The sequence below is a fragment of the Podarcis erhardii genome (assembly GCF_964252035.2).
Source record: "Podarcis erhardii genome assembly, chromosome: 14".
Taxonomy (NCBI): Eukaryota; Metazoa; Chordata; class Lepidosauria; order Squamata; family Lacertidae; genus Podarcis; species Podarcis erhardii.
Window position 1 is genome coordinate 41,908,555 of NC_138503.1, and position 22,034 is coordinate 41,930,588.

Consider the following 22,034-nt stretch of genomic DNA (forward strand, 5'->3'; position numbering starts at 1 on the left):
GGATTTTTGACTAAAAATTGTGTCAAAAAACTGGGGTCGTCCAATACACGGGTAGTGGCATGGGGGGGATTAGAAGTGGTGTGTCAGCCAGCCGGTTGGCGGGAGTGCAACTTCCCCTGATGCTACCGCAGTGGGAAACGATCTAGGGAGTGTTTCCTGCCCACAGCTGGGGGGGGGGGGAGAAGCTGCTAGCCAGCTGGCTGGCTTCCCCTGATGCCGCTGCGTGCGGGAAACACTCCCTAGATCATTTCCCATGCGCAGCGGCATTGGGGGAAATTGCACTCCAGTCAACCGGCTGGCTGGCTTCCCCCGATGCCACTGCGCGGGGGAAACACTCCCTAGATCATTTCCCGCACGCAGCGGCATTGGGGGGGAGAAGCTCAACAACTTTGGGCCATCTCCCCTTATTTTCTTAAAACTGAGCCCTCCAAAATGGGGGGGGGGTCTTATACATGGGGGCATCTTATAGATGGGAAAGTACAGTACATAAAACAATTGCATATGTAAAATCAATTCAGTTTGAAGACAGATACCAACTGGGATAAAGGTTTTAGAAGGTTTGTTGAAAGTGGAACGTCTTGAGCAGGTGCCAAAACGCAATAGAGAAGGCATCTGTCTGATATGCAATGGGAGGATGATCCAAAGGGCCGATGTTTCCAAGAGCATGCAGAATGGACCTCCTGATATGATGGTACCTGCAGGATGCCCTCTCCTCTAGAATGCAATGAGCTGATCTTGGAGGTATCCTGGTCCCAAGCTGTGTAGGGTTTTGTACACCATATACCTAGCCTGGTATCTAATTGGCAGCTGGTGCAATTAAATAGCTGTTGTAGGGCGGTTTGCATTGTGGACTGTGTTGCTGGAGGAAGTTTTGGTGTTCTCCATGGCACCTTACAAAGTTTCATATGTATAAGCAAACTGGGCAAGTTCTCTTCTCTCCAGGAACTCACACATGACAACAGCGGTCAATTCTTTTTGTGAGCATAATTGCAGGACCACACTAATTTAGTAACACACGCAGTGGTTATTGCACAAATAATAGCTCTGTTCAGGTGTTTGCTGAACTGTCCTGTTTCCAGGGTCTCTGCCAGCGGTGAGCTTTGTGTGTTGAGAAGGAAGATCTGGTGGAGGAGTCTTTATGCTTTCAGCTGAATAATGGGCCTGTCCCTTAAGACCATTTGGCCAAATGCATGAAGATCATTCCTTCACACCTCCCACACACTGCCCATCGGAACAGAGGAAATGGGTTGGAGCTGGCCTGTGTGTGTGGCCACATTGAGACACTCTTCCCGACAGTGCTCCTTGTCTATGGCCTCCTATGCTTTTTTGCCTGCATTTGTGGATCTCTGGAAAGGCACAGTAATGGCTGTGATATTTTCATGTCAGAGCATCTCTAGAGACTGACATGCTTTTACGGTGCAAGTGCTAAAGGAGTGTGATGATTTCCCATTCTGAGATACTAGTATCTTCCAAATGTGATGTTCCTTGATGCATCCTCAGTAAATAGCTGCTAGTTAAAGAGGGGGAAAGGCCAAAGAGTATTCAGATACATTAGAAATGTTCTCCTCATTGATGGAATAATAAGTCAGTCTCTGACTGGTGCATTCTGTGCCTTGATTTTCCTCTTAAGCAAGTGATAATGTGCTTTACACCATGTCTGGCAAGAGCTGAAGGTTGTGGAGGTAAGATTTATGAGTTCAGGACACAAAAGTCTGAATATGCTTGCCTCTTAATCTGTAAACAGAACAACCTGCCCGAAGCCCATTTGAAATAAAGCCTCCATCTATCATGCTGTGTTCTGAATATACATTCTCAAATTACATCTTAAGAAGTCTCAACAGAAATTGGCTGTATTCAGAGCAATACTAGTAAGGTACAGATATAGGGAATACCTGCACCTCTCTGACTCCGGATATGGATATACCGGTACATTTCCTCCTTAGTATTATTAATGTGGAGGGCTTTTTAAAGCATCCGATCTAAATGCAACCTAATGGTTACTCAGACAATATTATTACATTTTCAGACTGTGTGTGTGTGTGTTTTGAATGGAGTCCATATTTCTCTTGTCACATATCATTTTTATTGCCAACTGTTTCCCACATGCCCGTTCATGATGCTTTTTTTAAAAAAAGGGGGGTATATGTTGTAAGATAAAGCAATATTGAGTAAGGTGAAGCAGTATTGAGAAAGTTAACTAAGATAAATGTGTATGAGGCTTAGTTATCTCAAACAGGTGAGGACATCAGCTTATATCTGGCCTGTGCCACTTCAGATGGATGGGGTGGGGCATGGGGGGGTCTTTTACAAATGGACGCACGGCACTTACTCTCTGTACCTAGAGAAAACATAGAATTGTAGAGTTGGAAGAGATTTTGAGGATCATCTAGTCCAACCCCATGCAATGCAGGAATCTCATACATTCCCTATACAGTCGTACCTTGAATCTTGGACGCCTTGGCTCCTGAACAAATTGGCTCCCCAACATTCAAAACCTGGAAGTTTGTTTTCCGGTTTACGAACGATTTTCGTCTGGTGTGGCTTCCTGCAGGATCTTCCTGCAGTCAATCAGAAGCCGCACTTTGGTTTCCAAATGTTTTGGAAGTCGAACGGACTTCTGGAACAGATTCCATTTGACTTCCAAGGTACGACTGTACATGGAAAACTCATACGTCAAGGAGAAGGTTTCTTTCATAGCCTTCCTGACATTCTAAGTATCTATGAATAATAATTGGTTTTTCTTTACAGCATTCCATCATGAGAGCTCCAGTTAGCAGTTTGAAAGGGTGCAGGCCGGGGAAAATTGTACCTTATTGCCTATTTGTTTTTAAATCAAAGGATTTATTCTCTCACAAACATCTTCTGAACCATCTTTAGGCAGCAGTTCACCTCTTAAATCAAGCCGAGGAACAAAGCTGCCCAGTCTTTCCTAGGGACTAGAATAAGGAAGAGATTAGCTGCATCTTGTGGATGCAGTGCAGGTGTGGGGGAACATTTGGTGCTCTAGAAGTTGCTGAACTGAAACTCCCATCATCCCTAACCATTTGGCCATGCTTGCTGGGGCTGATGGGAGTTGTAGTCCAGTGACAAGTGGAGAGCCAAAGCTTCTTCACAACTGGTGTAGAAGATCTGAAAGGGTTTTTCCTCCAATGTTGTGTTCAAAAGCCACCTCCTAGAAATCCTCTTTTCCAAATTAGTGGAGGAGGATTTAAAACTGGATCTTTAGCGTCTGTATTTGACAACTCTGTGAGGCAGGTTAGGCTGAGAGCTAGGAATTGGTCCAATATCACCCAGTGGATCTCGACCAGCATCCTAACCATTGCACCGAACTACCTCTTTTTTGAGGCTGTAGATAGGTTTGTAACTTGCAGGACAGCAGTAATCCCCAAAACTGCTGAGAATCTTTCAGATAAGTTGGTGAAAGTGGCTGCTGGAGACTAACTGATGTAATGCTGTTGACATTCTACTGAACTTTAACTGATGTATGTAATTGTGTGTTACTGGAAGAACTTGCAGTGACCTTTTGGTTAATACACATAAACTGTCTTTGACTTTGTCTCTCTTGAAGCTGCTGCCTTTCGTTGATTCTCATTGGGTGCTTGCAATTTCCAGTATTATGAAGTATTTTATAAAGTCTAGCCTTTAGTTCCTCTCCCCCTACCTCAACTAAAAATCCCCAGACACTGCCACCTTTCCCTGCAGGGGAGATCCTGCAAGCTGTTCATCATTTTCTGGTGCCTTTGCCATAAACCTCTTCAGGCTCTAAGGCACCTGCTTTTTGGAGATTGGGCAAACCATGCATCCAAGATATTGGGTTGTAGCCAGCTAACTTTTACTCAGATCGATTAATTTCAATAGGTCTACTCTAGGTTGGTCTACTGGGTACTAAGAGCAAAGCATCCCAGAGTTCCCTGGGAAGAGGGATGGATTAAATCACTAAGGGAACTATTGCTCTGGGAGGGGAAATAGGGGTTTCCTAACAACTCTCAACACCCTTAACACTTCCCAGGATTCCTTGGGGGAAGCCCTGGCTGTTAAATTGGTATCATGGTGATTTAAATACTGCAGATGTTCCCCTAAGGCAGCTTCCTGTGACTCTTGGTATTGCTCCATAGGACATATTTATTTATTCGTTTATTTTATTTATTTATGTACAGTGGTACCTTGAGTTAAGAGCTTAATTCGTTCTGGAGGTCTGTTCTTAACCTGAAACTGTTCTTAACCTGAAGAGCCACTTTAGCTAATGGGGACTCCTGCTGCCGCCGCACCGTCACCGCATGATTTCTGTTCTCATCCTGAAGCAAAGTTCTTAACCCGAGGTACCATTTCTGGGTTAGCGGAGTCTGTTACCTGAAGCATCTATAACATGAGGTACCACTGTACCACCCTTTATCCAAAGATCCCAGGCTGGTATACAACATTCAGAACACAATAGATGGAGCATAATAATAAAATAATCCTAATAACAGCCCCCCGCCCACATTTAATAGCCGTAGATTATTTGATGGCCAAAGGCCTGGGTAAAGAGTAATGGCTTTGCCTGGTGCCTAAAGTCATATAACGATGGCGCTGGGTGAGCCTCTCCGGGGAGAGCATTCCACAGTCTGTGTCTGGGGCTCTGCTTCCTCCTCCCTTGGCCATAGATAAGTAGTACAAAGAGAAAGCAGTCTCTTACCAGTTACAGAACTGTTTAATGAACGCAGCAAAAGAACAAGCCCCCCTTCTCAGAGTGCAGGTGCTCCCAATTCTGGTTTTGCCCACTTCCCTCTAGTCACTTCTGCTCTCTCATCTCCTAGCCACCTGATCTCTCAACCATTGAGCCTTTTGCGCAGTTACCTTAGCTAATCTCCTAGCCTTGGGACTGAGAGGCTGCACATCTTCCAGTGATAGAGAGTCTGCTAGCTCACTCTCTTCCCATTCTTCTTCTTGCTGTTCACCTCCCGGTTCTGCCCAACTGTTGTCTTGCAATCTGTGCCCCTCCACGACCCATTGTTCCAAATCAACACTACTCCACTGCTCCTGTGGAGTTTCAGGATCCTGGCCATGAGCAGGGGGAGGGGTAGGCTCCCACTGTTCCTCACCAGAGTTGTACTCCTCAGACTGGTCTCTGACAGTCGGGGAGCCACCACAGTAAAAGCCTGTTCTCATGTTGCCACCCTCCAAACCTCTTGGGGAGCAAGGACATGGAGAAGGGCCTCATGACAAGTGCAGGGTTTGAGTTGGTTTGTATGGGGAACGTCAGTCCTTAAGGTAATGAGGTCCTGAGCCATGTAAGGCTTTATAGATCAGCACCAGCACTTTGAATTGGGCCCAGAAACTAATTGGCAGCCAGCTTGAATTGTATATGTATGGAGTCAATAAGTAAGGTAAAGGACCCCTGGACGGTTAAGTCCAGTCAAAGGCGACTATGGGGTTGCAGTGCTCATCTCGCTTTCAGGCCGAGGGAGACGGTGTTTGTCCACAGACAGTTTTCCGGGTCATGTGGCCAGCATGACTAAACCGCTACTGGTGCACGGAAGACCGTGATGAGTGCCAAAGCGCACGGAAACGCCGTTTACCTTCCCACTGCAGCGGTACCTATTTATCTACTTGCACTGGCATGCTTTCTAACTGCTAGGTTGGCAGGCGCTGGGACAGAGCAACGGGAGCTCACCCTGTTGCGGGGATTCGAACCACTGACCTTCCGATCAGCAACTCCAAGAGGCTCAGTGGTTTAGACCACAGCGCCACCCACATTACCACCAACTGTAAGAATGACTCTTACTTGATGAATGACTCTTGTTTAGGGCCCATCTACATCAGTATTGGCCACATTGACTGGCAGCAGCGCTCCAGGGTTCCAGACGACTCTTCTCCCCAGCCCTACCTGGAGATGTTGCGAGTTGAACCTGCAGGTGCTACACCGCTGAACTATATCCCTCCCCCCCCTCCCTCTCCAAGGGGAGCTGTTTTATGCATTCACCTTTGCCTCCTAGCATTCTTGGACCCCCTGAAGCTCCCTTCCCTCTTTCCTATTTGTATACTCTTCAGAACAAGGGATAAGGCTGTCTTCAGATGCTGCTGCATTACAAATTATTCATCACGATTTTTGTTCTGCCTTTGGGGGGGGTAGGAGGGGTGGCACTGTTAATGCTGTGCTCTCAGCCCTGAGCCCGTCTGAATAATTCAAAGGTGTTAAGAAGTGGGAGAAGAGGCAGGTGCCACTGTCTGTGTTTTTCCTTCCTTTTTATTGTAGGCACTTCCTTTTTTTTTTTTTTTTTGTTACCTAGGAAACCAGCATCGGCTGGCATGTTGATGATCAGGTGGAATCCAAAGTAGTTTCGGCTGTCAAAGGTATATTCCACCTCTGTGAAATTATCTCTGCTGATCAATTGAATAGCCCAGGCTTTTATCGCCTTTGCTAAGTTATGGACACCTTCCCTCTAGCTCCACTCCTCCTTTCTAAGTTTTGGCCTGAATCTGCAGTCCAAATGCATGTATATAATTATCTCTTTGAAATAGTGTCCGGTGTTAACGGGTCCAGCAATGTGTCTTAATCGGAGTTTTAAGACATGAAGAAAAGCATTGATGGCCCTCTAAAGGTGTTATGCAGACATGATAATCCCTATTCACACGAACAAGAAATTTAGAAATGCTGGGGTGTAGGAAGTCATATTCGCTGACTCCCTTGGCTCATTCTTACAGTCAGAGTTCATCTCCGACTGCCTCCATCAAGAAGGGATGGGGATGACTTTCACTGTCATCTTGTCTACATCGGAGTCTTGGGATCACCTAGAACAGGTACCCCCAAACTCGGCCCTCCAGATATTTTTGCGACTACAACTCCCATCATCCTTAGCTAACAGGACCAGTCGTCAGGGATGATGGGAATTGTAGTCCCAAAACATCTGGAGGGCCGAGTTTTGGGATGCCTGATCTAGAATATTCTTGGTCAGTCTTTTCCATTGGGCTCTTGAAAGATTGTCTTTTATCTCTTTCAGTATTTTAAAATGATGTGGTGCCAATGACAGAACTGTTTGAGGAGTCCTGGCATTCTGCACATCTCTTAACTCGGTGGTGTTCGCATGGTTAATACCATTCTGTCTTATGCCCCACCGTGTTTGTTAAGATATCCTCTGTTGCCTAGGAAAAACTTTCCCTCCGATTCTCTTAGCCTTCTAGTGAGCCCCAGTATCACACACAGGTGTTGTTTTTTGTTTTTATGGAATTCTGAAATCCATCAAAATAACACAGTGTTACCACTGTGTGAAAAGGATGTTTCAAAGAGATCCTGAACTTAGCAGAGATTGTTGACCTTACCACACCCCTTTGATTTAGTTGCTGAGTCAGTCCTCCAACTGTGTAAAAAAACGGGAGTTGAAACAGGTTAATGAGTTGTTATCCCAGATACCCCCTCAAATCATGTTCCTGGAAATGTGCATTGATGTTTGCAAGGAAGGTGTGTGCGTGCAAATAATTCAGGGATAACTTAATTAATAGTTACATTATGAATTGAGGGGCAATAAGAGAAGTGTCGGCTTTAACCCAAAAGAGAGAGTTTACTTTGGCTCAGCAGCCGCCCATCAGAGGATGTTCACTAGTCACGACTTCTTTTGCCATTTACTTCCACGTCTTCCTCCTGGCACCTGGGTGGTGGACATTAGATACTACCAATTTTAGGTGATGATGGGTGGCTTGTCTGTTGCTACAGCCCGAGCCTTTAAAGTTAAGCTAGGTTCATTCCTCCCTGCAAATTCTCACCTGCAATAACATTCCTGCTGGCCAGCATAGGGTCCACGGAGACTCTGTTGGCTGCTTAGGTCTCCACATGTTTAACTGAGTGGAAGTAAACAAGCCGTCCTTTTGATGCTCCCTATGGAAGAGATTCCACCAACCTCCGTTCTTTGCAGAGTTAAATGGAAAACAGAGAACACTCTTGTTTTTTTCTGCTGTGAATTCATCCTGCTCTTTCTAGGAAGGAAAGGCTGCCCTCTTACGCTGTGGCTCAGTTATACCGTAGCCCGGACAATGTTGTCTTTTGAGAATCGTTGTCTTGAAACAGAGGTTGAGTTGTCACTACCCTACCTTTTACAAGAATGGTTGGGATTCAGTTTCCCATACAGAGATCTATGGCGGGGCAGTGAATGGGCCTCTTTCTCTTCAAATGACAGGGAAATAATTTGTCACAAGTGGTTGGCAAGCAGGCATTATTCCGTTTGAGGGGGTTCTTTTTGTTGATTCTTCCCATAAACCCTGAAAAGTTTTTATTATTATTATAAAGCTAGTTGGTAACATTTGCATTAATTTTATAGCAATTACAGGCATGTTGTTTTTAGTTTCCTTGCATAGGCTTGGGGTGTATATGGCATTTGCAGGTTTCCCTATAAAGCAGACCCCCCCCCAAGAGTAATCCTGCACAGCAGCTGTGACCCAGCAGTTCCAGACCCCTCCAGATCTCCTATCTTGGATTGCCAAAGAAGTCCAAATTCGTGTCTTACAAAAGCAGCTTCTTTTGATCTCTTCTGAGGAGGGGAGTGTAGCTGTTGATGGTTTTTGTTCAGTTTGATAAAACTATATTAGAACGAGACGTGCTCAAATACACGCTGCATAATACCTGTGCTCAGCGGAGATTATATAGCGTACAAAGGTGGGTTCAGAATTCATAAAGGATCTTGTGGATCTGGAAAAGTAATTCAAAGGATCAGGCAATTGGAGCATCTTCCCTCTGAGAAAAGATTAAAGTGTTCGACATTTCCTAGTTCATTTCAAGTCATGGCGGTGGGTGGGGATGAAGACACACAATAGGGGAGGGGTGGGGGAGCCCCATTTCCCATCAATCCCAGTGGTCAGGCAGTCAAGTTGGAATCCAGCAGTGTCCAGAGTGAGACGGACACTCTTTCCCTGCAAGTGGGACTTGTAAAATATGTGTGATACTGAGAAAGTGGGTAGAGACGATCTGTCCCTTTCCTACGAAATAAGAACTTGGCAAAACTGATTCCACCCAATCTAAATCTACTCTGTGTTGAATGGCCTATGACAGGGGTCGGCAACCCGCGGCTCCAGAGCCGCATGTGGCTCTTTTACACCTTTGCTGCGGCTCCGGGGCGGATACTAGCGAGGAGAGGAGGCACATTGTGCGCCCCGACACTTCCCACTGTGGCGGGCGCTGTACTGGCTGTGACGTCGCATGGGGGCAGTGCGTGCGTTAGTCACACAGCGTCCCGACGTCACCTTCCTGCCTGCCCGCTACATTGTAAGGCGCATGTATGCTGGTCACTGCATTGAAAGGGGGCATGTACGCTGGTCACTGTTTTGAAGGGGAGTGAAGAACACACACACACACAAAAGGTAACTTGTTAATTTAACATTTATTTCTAAGAGGAGGAGTAATTCTCAGGGGTCAAACAAAGAAATAATAAAAAAGTGACAAAAAAGTTATTTTTATAATGACGAGTTTTGCGGCTCCCAGTTTTTTTTCCTTCGGAAACGGGTCCAAGTGGCTCTTTTTGTCTTAAAGGTTGCAGACCCCTGGTCTATTTAAATGTGAAGGTTCATTATTGTTCCACAAGATGTGTATGTCTTTAAGGGCCAGAGTAAATAACGAGACCCAGTTTTACAGCTGTGAAACAGCATAGCAGGTGCTGCTAAGTTGTGTTAATTAAGCTGTGTCAGCAATTGGGTATAGTATATAAAGAGCATCACCTAGCTCTCTCAGTACCCTGGGGGTTGGTTTGGTGGATGCGTCATGCTTATTGGTATGTTTAGTGTAAAAGGAGTTTTTGTTTAAGTTATTTTTTAGTTCCTTGTAATGCGTGGTCTCCCCAGCAAGCTTTGTGCAGCGCAAGTAAACTGCAAATACCCAACACTCTAACCCTGGCCCACAACCTCATGCATTCCCCCTCCCAGGCCCACTAAGGGTCATTTCCCCCTTTTCCCTCCCTCTACCTATTTCTTGCCCAGGCACCTGGTTGGCAATATTGCCATTCCCCAGGCCAAAAACATAAGAAAAGCCCCGGTGGATCAGGCCAGTAGCCTTTTTGGTTCAGTACCCTGTTCTCACAGTGGCCAACCAGATGCCGGTGGGAAACCAGTAGGCAGGATTCAAGCACAAGAACACTGCCCTCCATGCAGCTCCTGCCATAGTTTGCAGCAACTGGAGATACCCAACAACCGACACAGCTGTCATGGCTAGCAGCCATTGGTAGCCCCAACAGAACATGCTCATTCCTCATCTGGGACGATAACCCCAAACCATTTTATTGAATACTGCAGCTTCTCACACCGCAGAAAGTAGGGTCGGAAATAGTGAGAATGCTCATATTTGTGGGTGCACAGGAGCTAAGTAGGATTTGCAAGGTAATTGGTTTCAACTTGTTAAACCATTTGCATCTGGAGTACACTAAGTGAGATTTGTTCAAACGAGAACGCTTTGCTCTTCTAGCTAACAAGAAGCACCTGAATTCTGTGCTGTAAACACATGCAGTCGTGTCGCGCTGGCCTGCTCCTTTCGTGAAGGCGGCTAAATTGAAATAGATCTCCCAGCACCAAGCGAGGCGTATTAATTGCACAGCCTTATTTTATTATCTTTGGCCTAATTTTCCGGAAAATGAAGGCTGTGCGCTGTGGCAAATCATTAGGACATTTGTAACAATCAAGAGTAGCCTTTGCTGTTATGTGAGGCATTTAGAGCTGTGTCAACTGACCTTTTCATTTGCCCACAATCTGTGCAGCTCTTTTTGGAAAGCTTCTGGTTTGAATGGAAAATGCACAGCTTGGAAAATTCCACTAGTTTCTACCTGCAGGTGGTGTCTAGAACAGGAGACCCCAGGCTGCCAGCCTATAGACCTTGCATTGCAGTTTATAGCCAGCCATACCCAAATTCCTACTGTGGACAAGTTGTTGTTGGAGGTGCTAGTGGCAAAAAAGGGCAGGGATATGTGGAATCTGACAACAATTCCAAACTGCTAGCTTTGGTTGCAGGGAGGCAACATCTGCCCTGTGGTGAACAAGCAGATGAGCGTGAGGATTGTCCGTGTTGATGCATTTGCGATTTGGTGGCCTCTGTTACAGACTTGCCTGAGCCCATTCTCAAGAGAATTCCTTAACACTGTAACTGTGACATCTGAACAGTGACTACTGTGTTTGCCTGTGTGCATTTCCCACAAACAGACAATGACTCTGCCTGCAGGTGCTTTTAATCAATTGTGTTATAGTTAGTCTTAAGGGAGGAGTCATTAAACTGCACAGATCATAAGACTTTTTTCTCTCGCCTTCAGTGTTAAACCTTTTAACTTCATGCCCGAAGGTGAGTGGGCAGCAAGTTGGAGCTGAGAAGAAAACGTCCTCTGCTTTGCAATGCATCAGTTTCCTGGGCTAACCATGCTGTCTAGACGCACTGATTCTTTTTTCCCCTCTGTCTTGGGCCACTCTTGCTATCTGCAAGCTTTATTCAAGTGCCTCTGGATTCTTGGTTGAGGAGGGGAAATGGCACAACCATCACATTAAATGTTCATAGTGATTTTTAACTGTATTTTTAATTCTTTTTATTTATTACATTGTATTCACTGCATTCTGTGGAATTCAAATTGCAATACAGTAAAATGCAAATGAAGCAATAAAGTGTTATTGGAAATCATACAGCATCTAGCACAGCACAGTACAGTTGCTACAATGGACAGAAAAATCATCAAGTGGCCCACTGAGGTGCTCAGGAATTTTCAGGTGGTCCATGGAGGGGAAATGTTGGGAGCCACTGATCTAAACTTTCTACAAAATGGCTACTAGTCTCTTGGTTCAGAGGCCATGTGCCACAGAATGTCAGCTGCCACGTGGCAACAATGGCCAGAAGGGCTGTTAGCTTAATTTCCCCCAGAAATATCTGGGTGGCCATTGTAGGGGGAGACAGAATTGACTTTTGGTGTAACAAAGCCAGGGCTGCTCCTAACTTCTTGTTTTGAGGAAGCGGGTGAGGACGGGCAGAGAGAGAAAAAAGGCACACCGGTTAATGGGTTCTTGTCTTGTCGTGTGTGTCGTTTCAGGTGCTCTCACAGTTGGCCTTGTGCGACAGTGTCAAACCATTCATGGACGTGACAGGACCTGTATTCCTCCACGGTTGCCTCCTGAGTGGGTCACCACCTTGTTTTTCATCATCATGGGAATCATTTCACTGACTGTCACATGTGGCTTGCTAGTGGCTTCCCACTGGCGAAGAGAAGCAACTAAATACGCACGCTGGATAGCATTCACTGGAAGTAAGTCTGCCTTCTGGGCTCCGGAGTAGATCTGGCAGCAGGCCAAACCTCTGGGAGTCACCTTGGCTTTTGGGAAGTCAGCAGAGGGGAGCACCTGTGTCTGAGATGCTTCCGAACACCTTCCTTGTAACCTGAAACCCCATGTGGACCCTCCTTTCCCTGGCAGGAAGCTGAAAACTCTTCCCTGTTTTCAAGAAACCTGCATGTACTGACTCCTTCTCCAGAATCTGCCATTGGTTTCTGTGACCTGAAAGAAGGAAGGGTTTATTAGATTTTATATTCCCCCCAGGGAGGTCTAGGTAGGATACTTTCTGAGTTTGGGGGGTGAGGGGTAAGGCTCTTTTCTCTCACACACAACTAGGTTGCAGTATCCTAGTTTCGTCCCTACTGCTAAGCCTAATTTGGGTTCCCCTGTCAAAGGTCAGCACGCTAACAGTGGAGGGCATGGCTGGCTGAGTGGAACAAAGTGAAAAGGAACATTCCACCGGGCAATAGTTCAGAATTTGTCCACTCCCCTTTCAGAGCCACCTGAGCCCATGATCAACCACAACATCTTGTGGCAATGAATGTAATACATTAATTACTCCTCCCACACAGCCAGCCTTTAAGTACAGCTTTGTGCAGCCCATGAAGGTATACAAGGGAAGTCTGCAAGCCCCTGCTGTCCAGATTAAAAGGTCTCAAGGCAGGGATGGCGCTGTTTCCCTCATCAAACTCCTTCGTATCCAAAGCAGAAGCAGATTTCCCCTGCTCTGGTGCAGCTCCTTCTTCAAGCCCTGTAAACCAAATATTGGCTACTTCACGGAATGCTGCTGAACATGAAACTCACTGTCCACACAGGATCCAAAAAGATTCGCAGTCTGTGTTTGCAATATTCACTTAGTTTTAACTGTCTACAAGTCAGGCTCATCTGGCAACTTTTTTTAAAAAAGTGGCCCCTGTTAAGTATGAATGCAGATTAATAGCAATTGCTGCTGAGTTACACAGTACTTGCACTGGTGGCTGGTGACTGTTGGCGCTGGTGGGGCATAAGGCAGGGAGGCCAGTGGTAGGTGGAGTCAGTGCCAGTGATAAGCAGAGCCAATTACTTCTGGTTTTGCCCCTGTCCTTCTCCCTGCTGAGTTCTACAAGCAGCAATGCTGAAACTGAAGAGGAAGAAGTTTACAGCCTGTGCCACCTCTTGAACTGGTTGCTTAGCAGTTCTTGTTTTATCTGTAAGCCACTTGAGTCCCATCAAGGAAAAAGGTGGGGGTATCATTAATAATTATTATTATGGTAGGCTGTTTGAGGGCACATGAAGGTGGTTGGGCATTTGTCCTTATGGGCCAGCCTCCACTGAGCATATGCAAGCTGTCTTTGATCAAACCCATTTCTCACTCCACAAGTTAGAACTTACCGCATATTCACAAGCCATCAGTCACTGTGGGCTTACTCAGCAGTGCAGGTTGGGAAATTTAAGATCAGAAATCCTGCTTTCCATGAAGCACCCTTCTCCAAACCATTGTGCATGTTTGGGGGTGGGTAATTGGAAGCTTATCTCTTTATGCAGACTAATTATAACAGATAGGACCCGTTTCAAAAAATGGAGGAGGTGCACATGCATGTATTAATAGGATTGCTTTATTCCCTGCTTTTTGTTCTAGTCAACAACAGTTTCACCTATACCAGAAACCAATTTTCTGCAAGTGTCTGAGCCTAATCTACTGCAGGATTTTGAATATCCCCAAGTAAAAAAAATACATTATCTAAAAGACATACTCAGGATGTCCTGGGCAGCTGCATACAGTATCACTGAGAGCTAGTATAAATAGAAAAATGGATAAAAGGGAGAGTGAGGCGTTGTGGAGTTTTGGGGTTCATACTCACCCTTTTTTCTTAAATAATATACTTCTGCAAGCCTGAGTTTGCTGAGATCCTTCTAAAGGAACATCAGAAATGGAGTAGAAATGTTGGAGGAGAGGGCAGTACTGTCAGTGGTGCAGAGCTCAGGTGCAGAGTCGGCCTTTCTCTGAATTCTATTTGCTGAGAGAGGGGCTCCTTTTGCCCTATTGCCCCATGGTTGGCTTGCCAGAAACGTCTTGACTTCTGGGAGGCACTCTGGTTCAATGGTAGAGCCATCCAACTCTTGATTCTCTACTTTGCATGCAGAAGGTCCCATACTCAGTCTCTGGTATCCCCCAGATAAAAGGTTCAGGTATCAAGTGATGAGGAAGAACCTCTACCTGAGACCCTGGTGAGCTATTGCCAATTGGAATGGACAGTTGTACCAAGCCAGATGGGTAGGTGGTCTGACCAGGTGCATGTCCACTTCTGATAAGCATGGGCATAATGCTCCTTTTGTGCTCTACAGTGGGAGGGGAGTGATGCAGCTGTATTGGGAGGAAGAGCCTGGCCAAGGTTGAAGGTTATCTACACTGGGTCAGCAAGCCTAGAATTTTATCCTGTGTGATCCCTTGGGAACATGAAATTCCCAAGGGCAGGTGTCCCCTCCTTGCCTCATCACATCTGGGACCCACACAGGCAGTGGGATAGGGTAGTAGAATAGGCTGAAGGCTTGTTTATTCCAAAGTGTGCTGTGCCTCTGACCCGAGCTAAATCAATTAGAAGCCGAGTGGGCTGTTTTCCAAACCTCCTGGTCAACGCACACCCCTATCCTGTTCTCCTAGCAGTGTTCATTTGGGTGCTGAATTAACAGAAAGCTTTAAGCTCCCTCTAGTGGTTTTTCAGCTGGAGTCCTGATAAACTGAATTAAGATTGGATCGGTAGACTGTCTGTTTCAGGTAGGTGTCCCATGGCTACTATAGCGTTCTTTCTTTGACATTAGAAGCCATCGGTCTCCTAGCTAGTGCCTAGGGTGTGACCACAAAATATTCGTTCCAGTTAGCATACTGCCCCCCTTGAGGTACAGCATATGTGTGTTTTGCGTGGAATGTGTACTGTGCTGTCTTCAACTTACATATTTTTATACATCAATACCCCATCTTTTAGTGAACATTTCCAAGATGGCTTACAGTTAAATCAGGAATCCATGCTTTAAAAAGCCCCTGTTGATAAAACTGTAGGACAGAACATCACACTAAGAGTCCAGCCATCTAAAATGGAGAGCAACTGAAGGTATCATGATTTACTATTTGTTTACTGAGCCTGGTTTAACAAGAAAATCTTCAGCTGGCATCTAAAACTCAGGACGGTGTTGGGTAAGTGGCCTTAAGGAGGGTATTTATTGCTGGAGCATACTGTTACAATGGCCTTCTTGCCTGATCTCTAATGATGGTGGTGGGAATGATCGGGTAGTACAGAGGTTGCCAACATAGCACTGATGGGCATACAGGCACCAACAGAGGCTTTTCATGAGGCATTCTGTAACTGAGGTGCCACCACTGAGAAGGCTCTCTACTTGGTAGCCGTTTGCCACATGGCAGCTGGTGAGGCACCCAAGGAAGACCCTCTGCCAGAGAATTGTAGGGTTGGATGAGACCTGTGAGGTTTTCTAGTTTAATCCTTTACTGATGCAGGAAATCTGAGGTTCTTAAGTTACGGAAAGGTATATATGCAGACAAGTAGTCCTGGTCGGAGTGCCTTGCAACTTGGGAGATACCCAGAGAACAAAGAGCAACATCTATGTAAGGATCTGTTGGTTTGAATGCCACTTTCCTCTAAATCCCAATCCTCTTTTCTTGTCCTTTTGAGATGTAGTGGGATGAAACTTCCAAGGCCTGCAATCCGTGGTTGTTGTTTAATGCTATGAGCTATCAACATGACTTTCCCTCTCTCACACACCCCAAGGACTAATCCCTGTTTTGTTTTTATTTTCTTCCAGTGATCCTATTCTGCATGGCGGCCCTAATATTTCCCATAGGATTTTATATCAACGAAGTGGGCGGCCAACCTTATAAACTGCCGAACAACACAGTGGTTGGGTCGTCGTACGTACTGTTTGTTTTATCCATTTTCTTTACAATAGTGGGACTTCTATTTGCTGGCAAAGTCTGTTTACCTGGCTGACAAAGGTCTAGATACTGCTTCACTCGGTCATGAAGGAGAGTAGGACGCCTGTCGCTATCTCGGAAGGATGCCTGCGTTGGGCTGCTGCAGTCTTACCGGAACGAGGAGGTCTCTGATGCGTTCTCACTATGCACTTTGGATTTATTTTTGTTTTTGAACGGAGAGCCTTTCCCACAACCAAATACAGACAGACAGCCTTGACTCATCTCCTGAGCGTCTGGATGCGGTCAGGTGTGCACTGTGATAGAAACTAGTGTAGTGGAATAATTCTTTTCTACACTGAGCAGCGTTATTGCCCCCCCCCCACCCCCCACATCACTGTACTGGACCCATTTTAGATAACTTGACAATTTTGAAAAATCTCAAAAGTATTTATGAACTTTGGTCGACCAGAGGTTTGCCAAGGGAGTTGGAAGTGGGGCTGGCCTCACTCTCTTTAGGAGATAAGCATCTTCCTTCTGTGATAGGCAAGAAGCATTTGCCGCCAAAAAAACCAACCAACCAACAGCTCAACATTACACTAACTGCATCCTGAAGCCAATTGATCAAAAGATGTTCTCGGAAATCTGTTACGACAAAAACGTCTGCCTGCCATCTCTCTCGCCAACCCCAGTGAGCTCTAGAAACACCGTGGAACGTCAGGGTGGCTAGGAATTCTTCATTTTTTATATATATATATATATATATATATATATATATATATATATTGCTGATGCAGTATACAGAATATGTATATATATGTTTATGTGTATATGTGTGTGTGTATATATATACACACACATATATATACACACAGACACATGTTTCTGGAAGAGAGCTCTTGAGCGCTTTGCTAGCAAAACACTGTGGTGTGTAAAACTAGAACTCAGTAGTAGAGGGGGGAAAGTGAAATAGAAAAAAACAACACAAAGCCATTTCTCTGAAGGCTGCATAGCTGGGAAAGTCTTCAGTTTACCTCATTCTTTGTAGCAGCCCTTGGTTTTAACAGATGTTTTGTTATAGGTACAAACAACTCCATACCTTTCTAGGTGCAATTCTAAGTTAAGCTAAGAGGGTTTTGTTCTTTATATGGTAATTTATTTGTATATTGGGGATAGAAGGCAAGTTTGTGTCATACTTTGCAAAGGTCCGTTCCCAGTATTGGGAAGTTACACTACTTAAATTATGGGCAACTGAAGTGGGTTGATTTCTCTCCATCTCTCTCTATTTCTCTCCTGCCCCAACCCTCTTTCCACCTTGCCAGCTCTTTCTGGCTTCACTTATTAATATGAATTTCTCCACAGAAAATCTACCATGAGATATCATCTCAAGTTGGCTACATAACATGAACTGGGTGGTTGGGCAGTAAAAGCTACAAAGAGGGACATACTCTTCTTTCACGTGCGAGTATTAAGTTAAATCCACTGGTACAAAATAGAGAGCCATATGGCCACTTGACGTCCCCGTGCTTTGCCTTGTTCTGACACTTAACGTAGGGCTTGCCCACATCCAAGGGGCCTTTGCAGTTTGTAGCATCGTCTCCCCTCTCATCCTGGTCCCTTAAGAGAGTCTGCCATTGCCAACCTCCTTCAGTAATGGAGGCAGCTCCTGTTTTCTCTGCTCTCCGGCCAAGAGAGCACTTATGGGCCCACCAGAAGTGAAGAACGACCTGCAATAGCCAAAACGGAAGATCTGAGCAACAGTCTTTTGCCAGAGTGTTTCTGAGCAGCAGCACCTGCCTGCCATTCTGGGCACGGGCAGCCCCCATTAAAGCTCCTTAATTCATGTCATCAGGCCCAGCAGCAGCGGTCTGGTTTTTGTAGCTCCATTCATCAGCAGGCCCTTTGCCAGGATGTGGGCTTTGGCAGATGCCTGATGGTTTTGACCCTAGGCGCCAGCCCTGCTCACTTAAGTGATGGCAACTGAGCGGAGCTGGAACATCAACAACGAAACCCCACACTATTTTGGAAGAAGTTGATAACCTTTGAAATAGTGTTGAATGCTAGCTGCTGGTCCTTTAATGCAAGTTGCTTAGGTCACTGCTGTTGTACTGTCAGCATAACACATGGTGTTGCTCTCTATTCACGGGTACAACTGATCACTGCAAAGATGTCATAGAATTGTAGCGTTGGAAGGGACCACAAGGAATCGTCGTAGCAGTGGGAAAATGTAAGGTTACCAGGCCGGCAGCATCTCATGCTACAATCAGGCACTGAGGGGAATTGCTTCTGGCTTCAAGAGAAAGATCCTGACCAATTTTCATTTGTGTATGCAAAATTTGCCGTGAAAACGAGGGTTCTCTGGTAGAAAAATCATGTGTGATTTTCAGAACAACCTTCCAATCATGCAAACTTTCCCATCACAGTATTGTTGCCAGAGGCTGACTTGGATGTATCAGATTCCTTTCTCTGTAGAGTTTATGGATGATTGTGATATATATATATATTTTGCCTGGAGTATTTGTTTTTTAAAAAATTAACCTGTTCACTCAGCTGGCTGAGGGGTTCTTCACAAAAGAAATTGTGAGCGCTGTTGAATTCTGTCAGCTTTCCTAAAATGACACCCAATGTGGGCTTGCTGGTTTTGGATGTGAAAGTTCTTTTAAAAATGCGCAATGTTGGAGAAAACTGGATTGCAACAGGAAATCCCATGCAGAGCTCTGGGGAGATCTTCATAGTTTAATGGGGTTAATTTGTTCGCATTTATGAATTGGTACTTAAAAGGGATGAGCAAGCTGATAAAAGGCCTGGCAGCTATAACCTGTTCTATTAAGGGTAAAAATGACACCTTCTCCAAAGGATTATTGTAAATAGTTCCATGGAATAATATGGAGGTGGTGCATTTTCCTAGAAGTTTTATCCCTGGTTTGTTACCTGCCTGGGTTCTTTCTAGGGCTGCCAGTATTGTTACTGCCTCTTCTCCTGTGCAGCATGACACCCAGAAATACAGCTAATGATCTCTCTTCCTGCCATGGATATGAAATTATATTAGAAACCTTCACCTGTTTAATTTCTACATATCAGACTGCTGTTGTAAGACACAGGAGCAGAGCTTTTTTTTAAAAAAAAAAAAACAAAAACTGCAAACTCTTGCCCTTTTACTACATTCTATGTCTTGCCATAGTTATCGACATAAGTACCCTACAATTATCTGAATAACTGTATGGTCCTCTTTTCATACCTTGTTTGCTGCAGGTGCTATTTTGAGAACAGGAATTGGAACATTTAACCTTGCACAATCTCTGCCTAAAAAGGCAGAGTGAGTTATGGCTGGGCCAAATCTCTTGCAGCCCTCCCTGCCTTCCTCTATTCTTTCTTAGTGTGTATCTCCCCACCCCACCCCAAATTCATACCGCCATCACCCGTCTTCATTGGCACCATCTTTCAGACGTGGGATCTTGCACCCCTATCCAAAGCTCAGCCTGCCTTTCTACGTTAGGAAGCTGAATTAAACCCCATGTCCCCTATTTGGAAACATGTGCAAATGGCATTACTTTAGAGCTCTTGGTCGAGAAATAGGAAGACCGTGGAAGCTCACTAAATGGACATTTATTATTATTATTATTATTATTTTGGAAGAACCAGGAATGCTCCCAAGGTCCCATCCTTAAACTATTAAATGGAAGGATTTAATATAAGCTGGCCTTGACTTGAGTTTGAAACTGTCCTGAGAACATAGATTAGCAACCTAAGCTGATGGATTTGTGTTCTCTGCTAAACAGGAGGTCAAAGGGTATTGGGAGATGGGTCACATGTATCCAAAATGCATCATGGGAGCCTTAGTAGGGGCAGCGTCAAGACTAGGGCAGAGCGACGTCTGCTTTTCAGCATCACGATATATCACAAGCTAAACATCATGATATACCGATATATATGAAATATATGTCTGAAATAAGGATGGAACTATGTAGAGGCAAATGGCATAATGTCCTGGCATCTAGGGGTCTAAAACTGATACGGTTTTTCTTAACATTAACATACTGTTACAACTGTTATTTTATAGTAATCATGAGAACAGCGATGACCTGCTTCACGGTTTTTCCCACATTGTGATTTTTTTTTTACATAGCCAGACATCGTGATTCACGATATATCACCATGTTGAACATTAGGAAACTGTTCCCACAAGGCGGACTTCAAACTGATTTTGGACAGTGTATTGATACATCACCCAGCCCTAGTCCAGACCCCCGCGCCTGCTTACATGGGGGGCATATTTGCCAGAACGACCTCACCCCATTGTCCCCTTCCTGTAGATCACCACATGGTGACATTTTCCTGAGTTAACTAAAAACAGGTTGGGAAAGTTCAGAAGAAGAGCATCTGCCAATGACCTTCTGTGATCATGGAATGTGTCCAGTCTGTATATTGTGAGCGGGAGCCTGGCCTGTCTACAGGTATTTGTGAAAACCAATATAGCTGCAGAATGCATAAATAATTGGTGTGTTATGTTTGTTTAACTTTAATTTCAGTCATTTGGGGGGGGGGGTGGATAATCCTTCTAACTATAAAAATGAATGGGAGGGGCAGAGAGGATCAGCAGTTGCTTTTAATAAGATCACATGAAATGCAGTATTAATTTATAGCAGAAAGACCATATCTTGTAAACTGTATATAAAACACAGTTTTATGGTGCAATTGTTTGTCAACATTCTGTCTGTTACTTTTGGGGGGGGATCAGCATTGTTCCCCCCCTTCCCCGTACCTAAGAGCATCATGCTAAAAATCTGCAAAGAAATATTTGTCGCTTGTATTTGCACAAGGATTTTTTTTTTCTCTTTTTGGGGAAAACCTGTTACAGGCTTTTTAATAAATGCCTGTCCCTTAATTCAGTTCAGCGTGTGCAACTTTTTTGCCCAGCAAAATCTGCATTGGTGGAGTGAGCATTCACATAAAGCCTTTTGAAATTCTGCCAGCTTTACTTTTAAGAGCAAATTATTTGTATTAGTCCAGTCACACTTACTTTGCTGCTATTTCGTGAATGCCCCAAATTATTCACATGACTCCGAATGCTTTTAACATCCTGGTTCTGGTGAAATGAAGTTCATTCTACAGTCATTTTGACAGGCTTATGGTAAACTTGTACGGTCTCTATTTCTATTGTGACCAATAAACTTCACAGCAGCAGCTCTTCCTCCCCACCCTGCTTTTTTGGAGTCTTTTGTGAGATTTCTCTGAAAAAAACCAAACCTGAATTTGTGTCTGTTACAATACCATTTTTTTACTATCCTGTTGCCATTTTAAAGCCTTCTTTTCAGGGTTGAGGGTGGGGAAGACGGGAATCTTGAAGCTTAGGCCTTATTTTCCAAATTTACGTCACTGGAGTCAAGCCTGAGATAAAATTGTAGAGTTTAGGGATCTGTTTCCAAGCATTTCTGTTTTAATGACTTCGGTGCACTGCTAAAGCTCACTTTCACACCCCTCTCCTTTCTCCAGTGTGTTATTTCAGTTGCTGTTTTGACCTGCTGTTTAAAAAATATAAAGTTGTGTGAAGGATCCCAAAGCAAAAAGATGAAGGAAATGTCATTTGCAGATAGGTTTTCCTGCCTTGGAGTTGCTCGTTCTGTTTCTGCTACTCCAAGAGATCATAAATGTTTGGGCTCAAGGTCTTCGTGGTGGTCTTCCCCCTTTCCACTGCAACCATATCCTTTTCCAACTGTTAAGGATTATTTTCTAATTGGTTAGGACATTTCTCTCCCCCGCCCCAATTTAATTTCCAAACAAATTGTTAATACAAACTGTATAAAATGAACATAATTTTCTTCACTTGTATTTTTGTTATTGAGCAAGTTTATCAAAATAAATTGTCTACTTAAAGAAA

The 22,034-nt window shown here is 44.6% G+C and overlaps 1 protein-coding gene across 1 annotated transcript in view; it reads left to right on the top strand.

Moving 5' to 3' along the window:
• The window catches only part of MOSMO (modulator of smoothened), a 44,624-nt gene extending 22,590 nt beyond the window's left edge, over positions 1-22,034 (top strand). The window contains exons 2-3 of the mRNA XM_081840134.1: positions 12,018-12,230; positions 16,051-22,034. Coding sequence (XP_081696260.1) covers positions 12,018-12,230; positions 16,051-16,235 — 398 coding nt within the window. The 3' untranslated portion in view covers positions 16,236-22,034. The remainder of the gene's footprint in view (positions 1-12,017; positions 12,231-16,050) is intronic.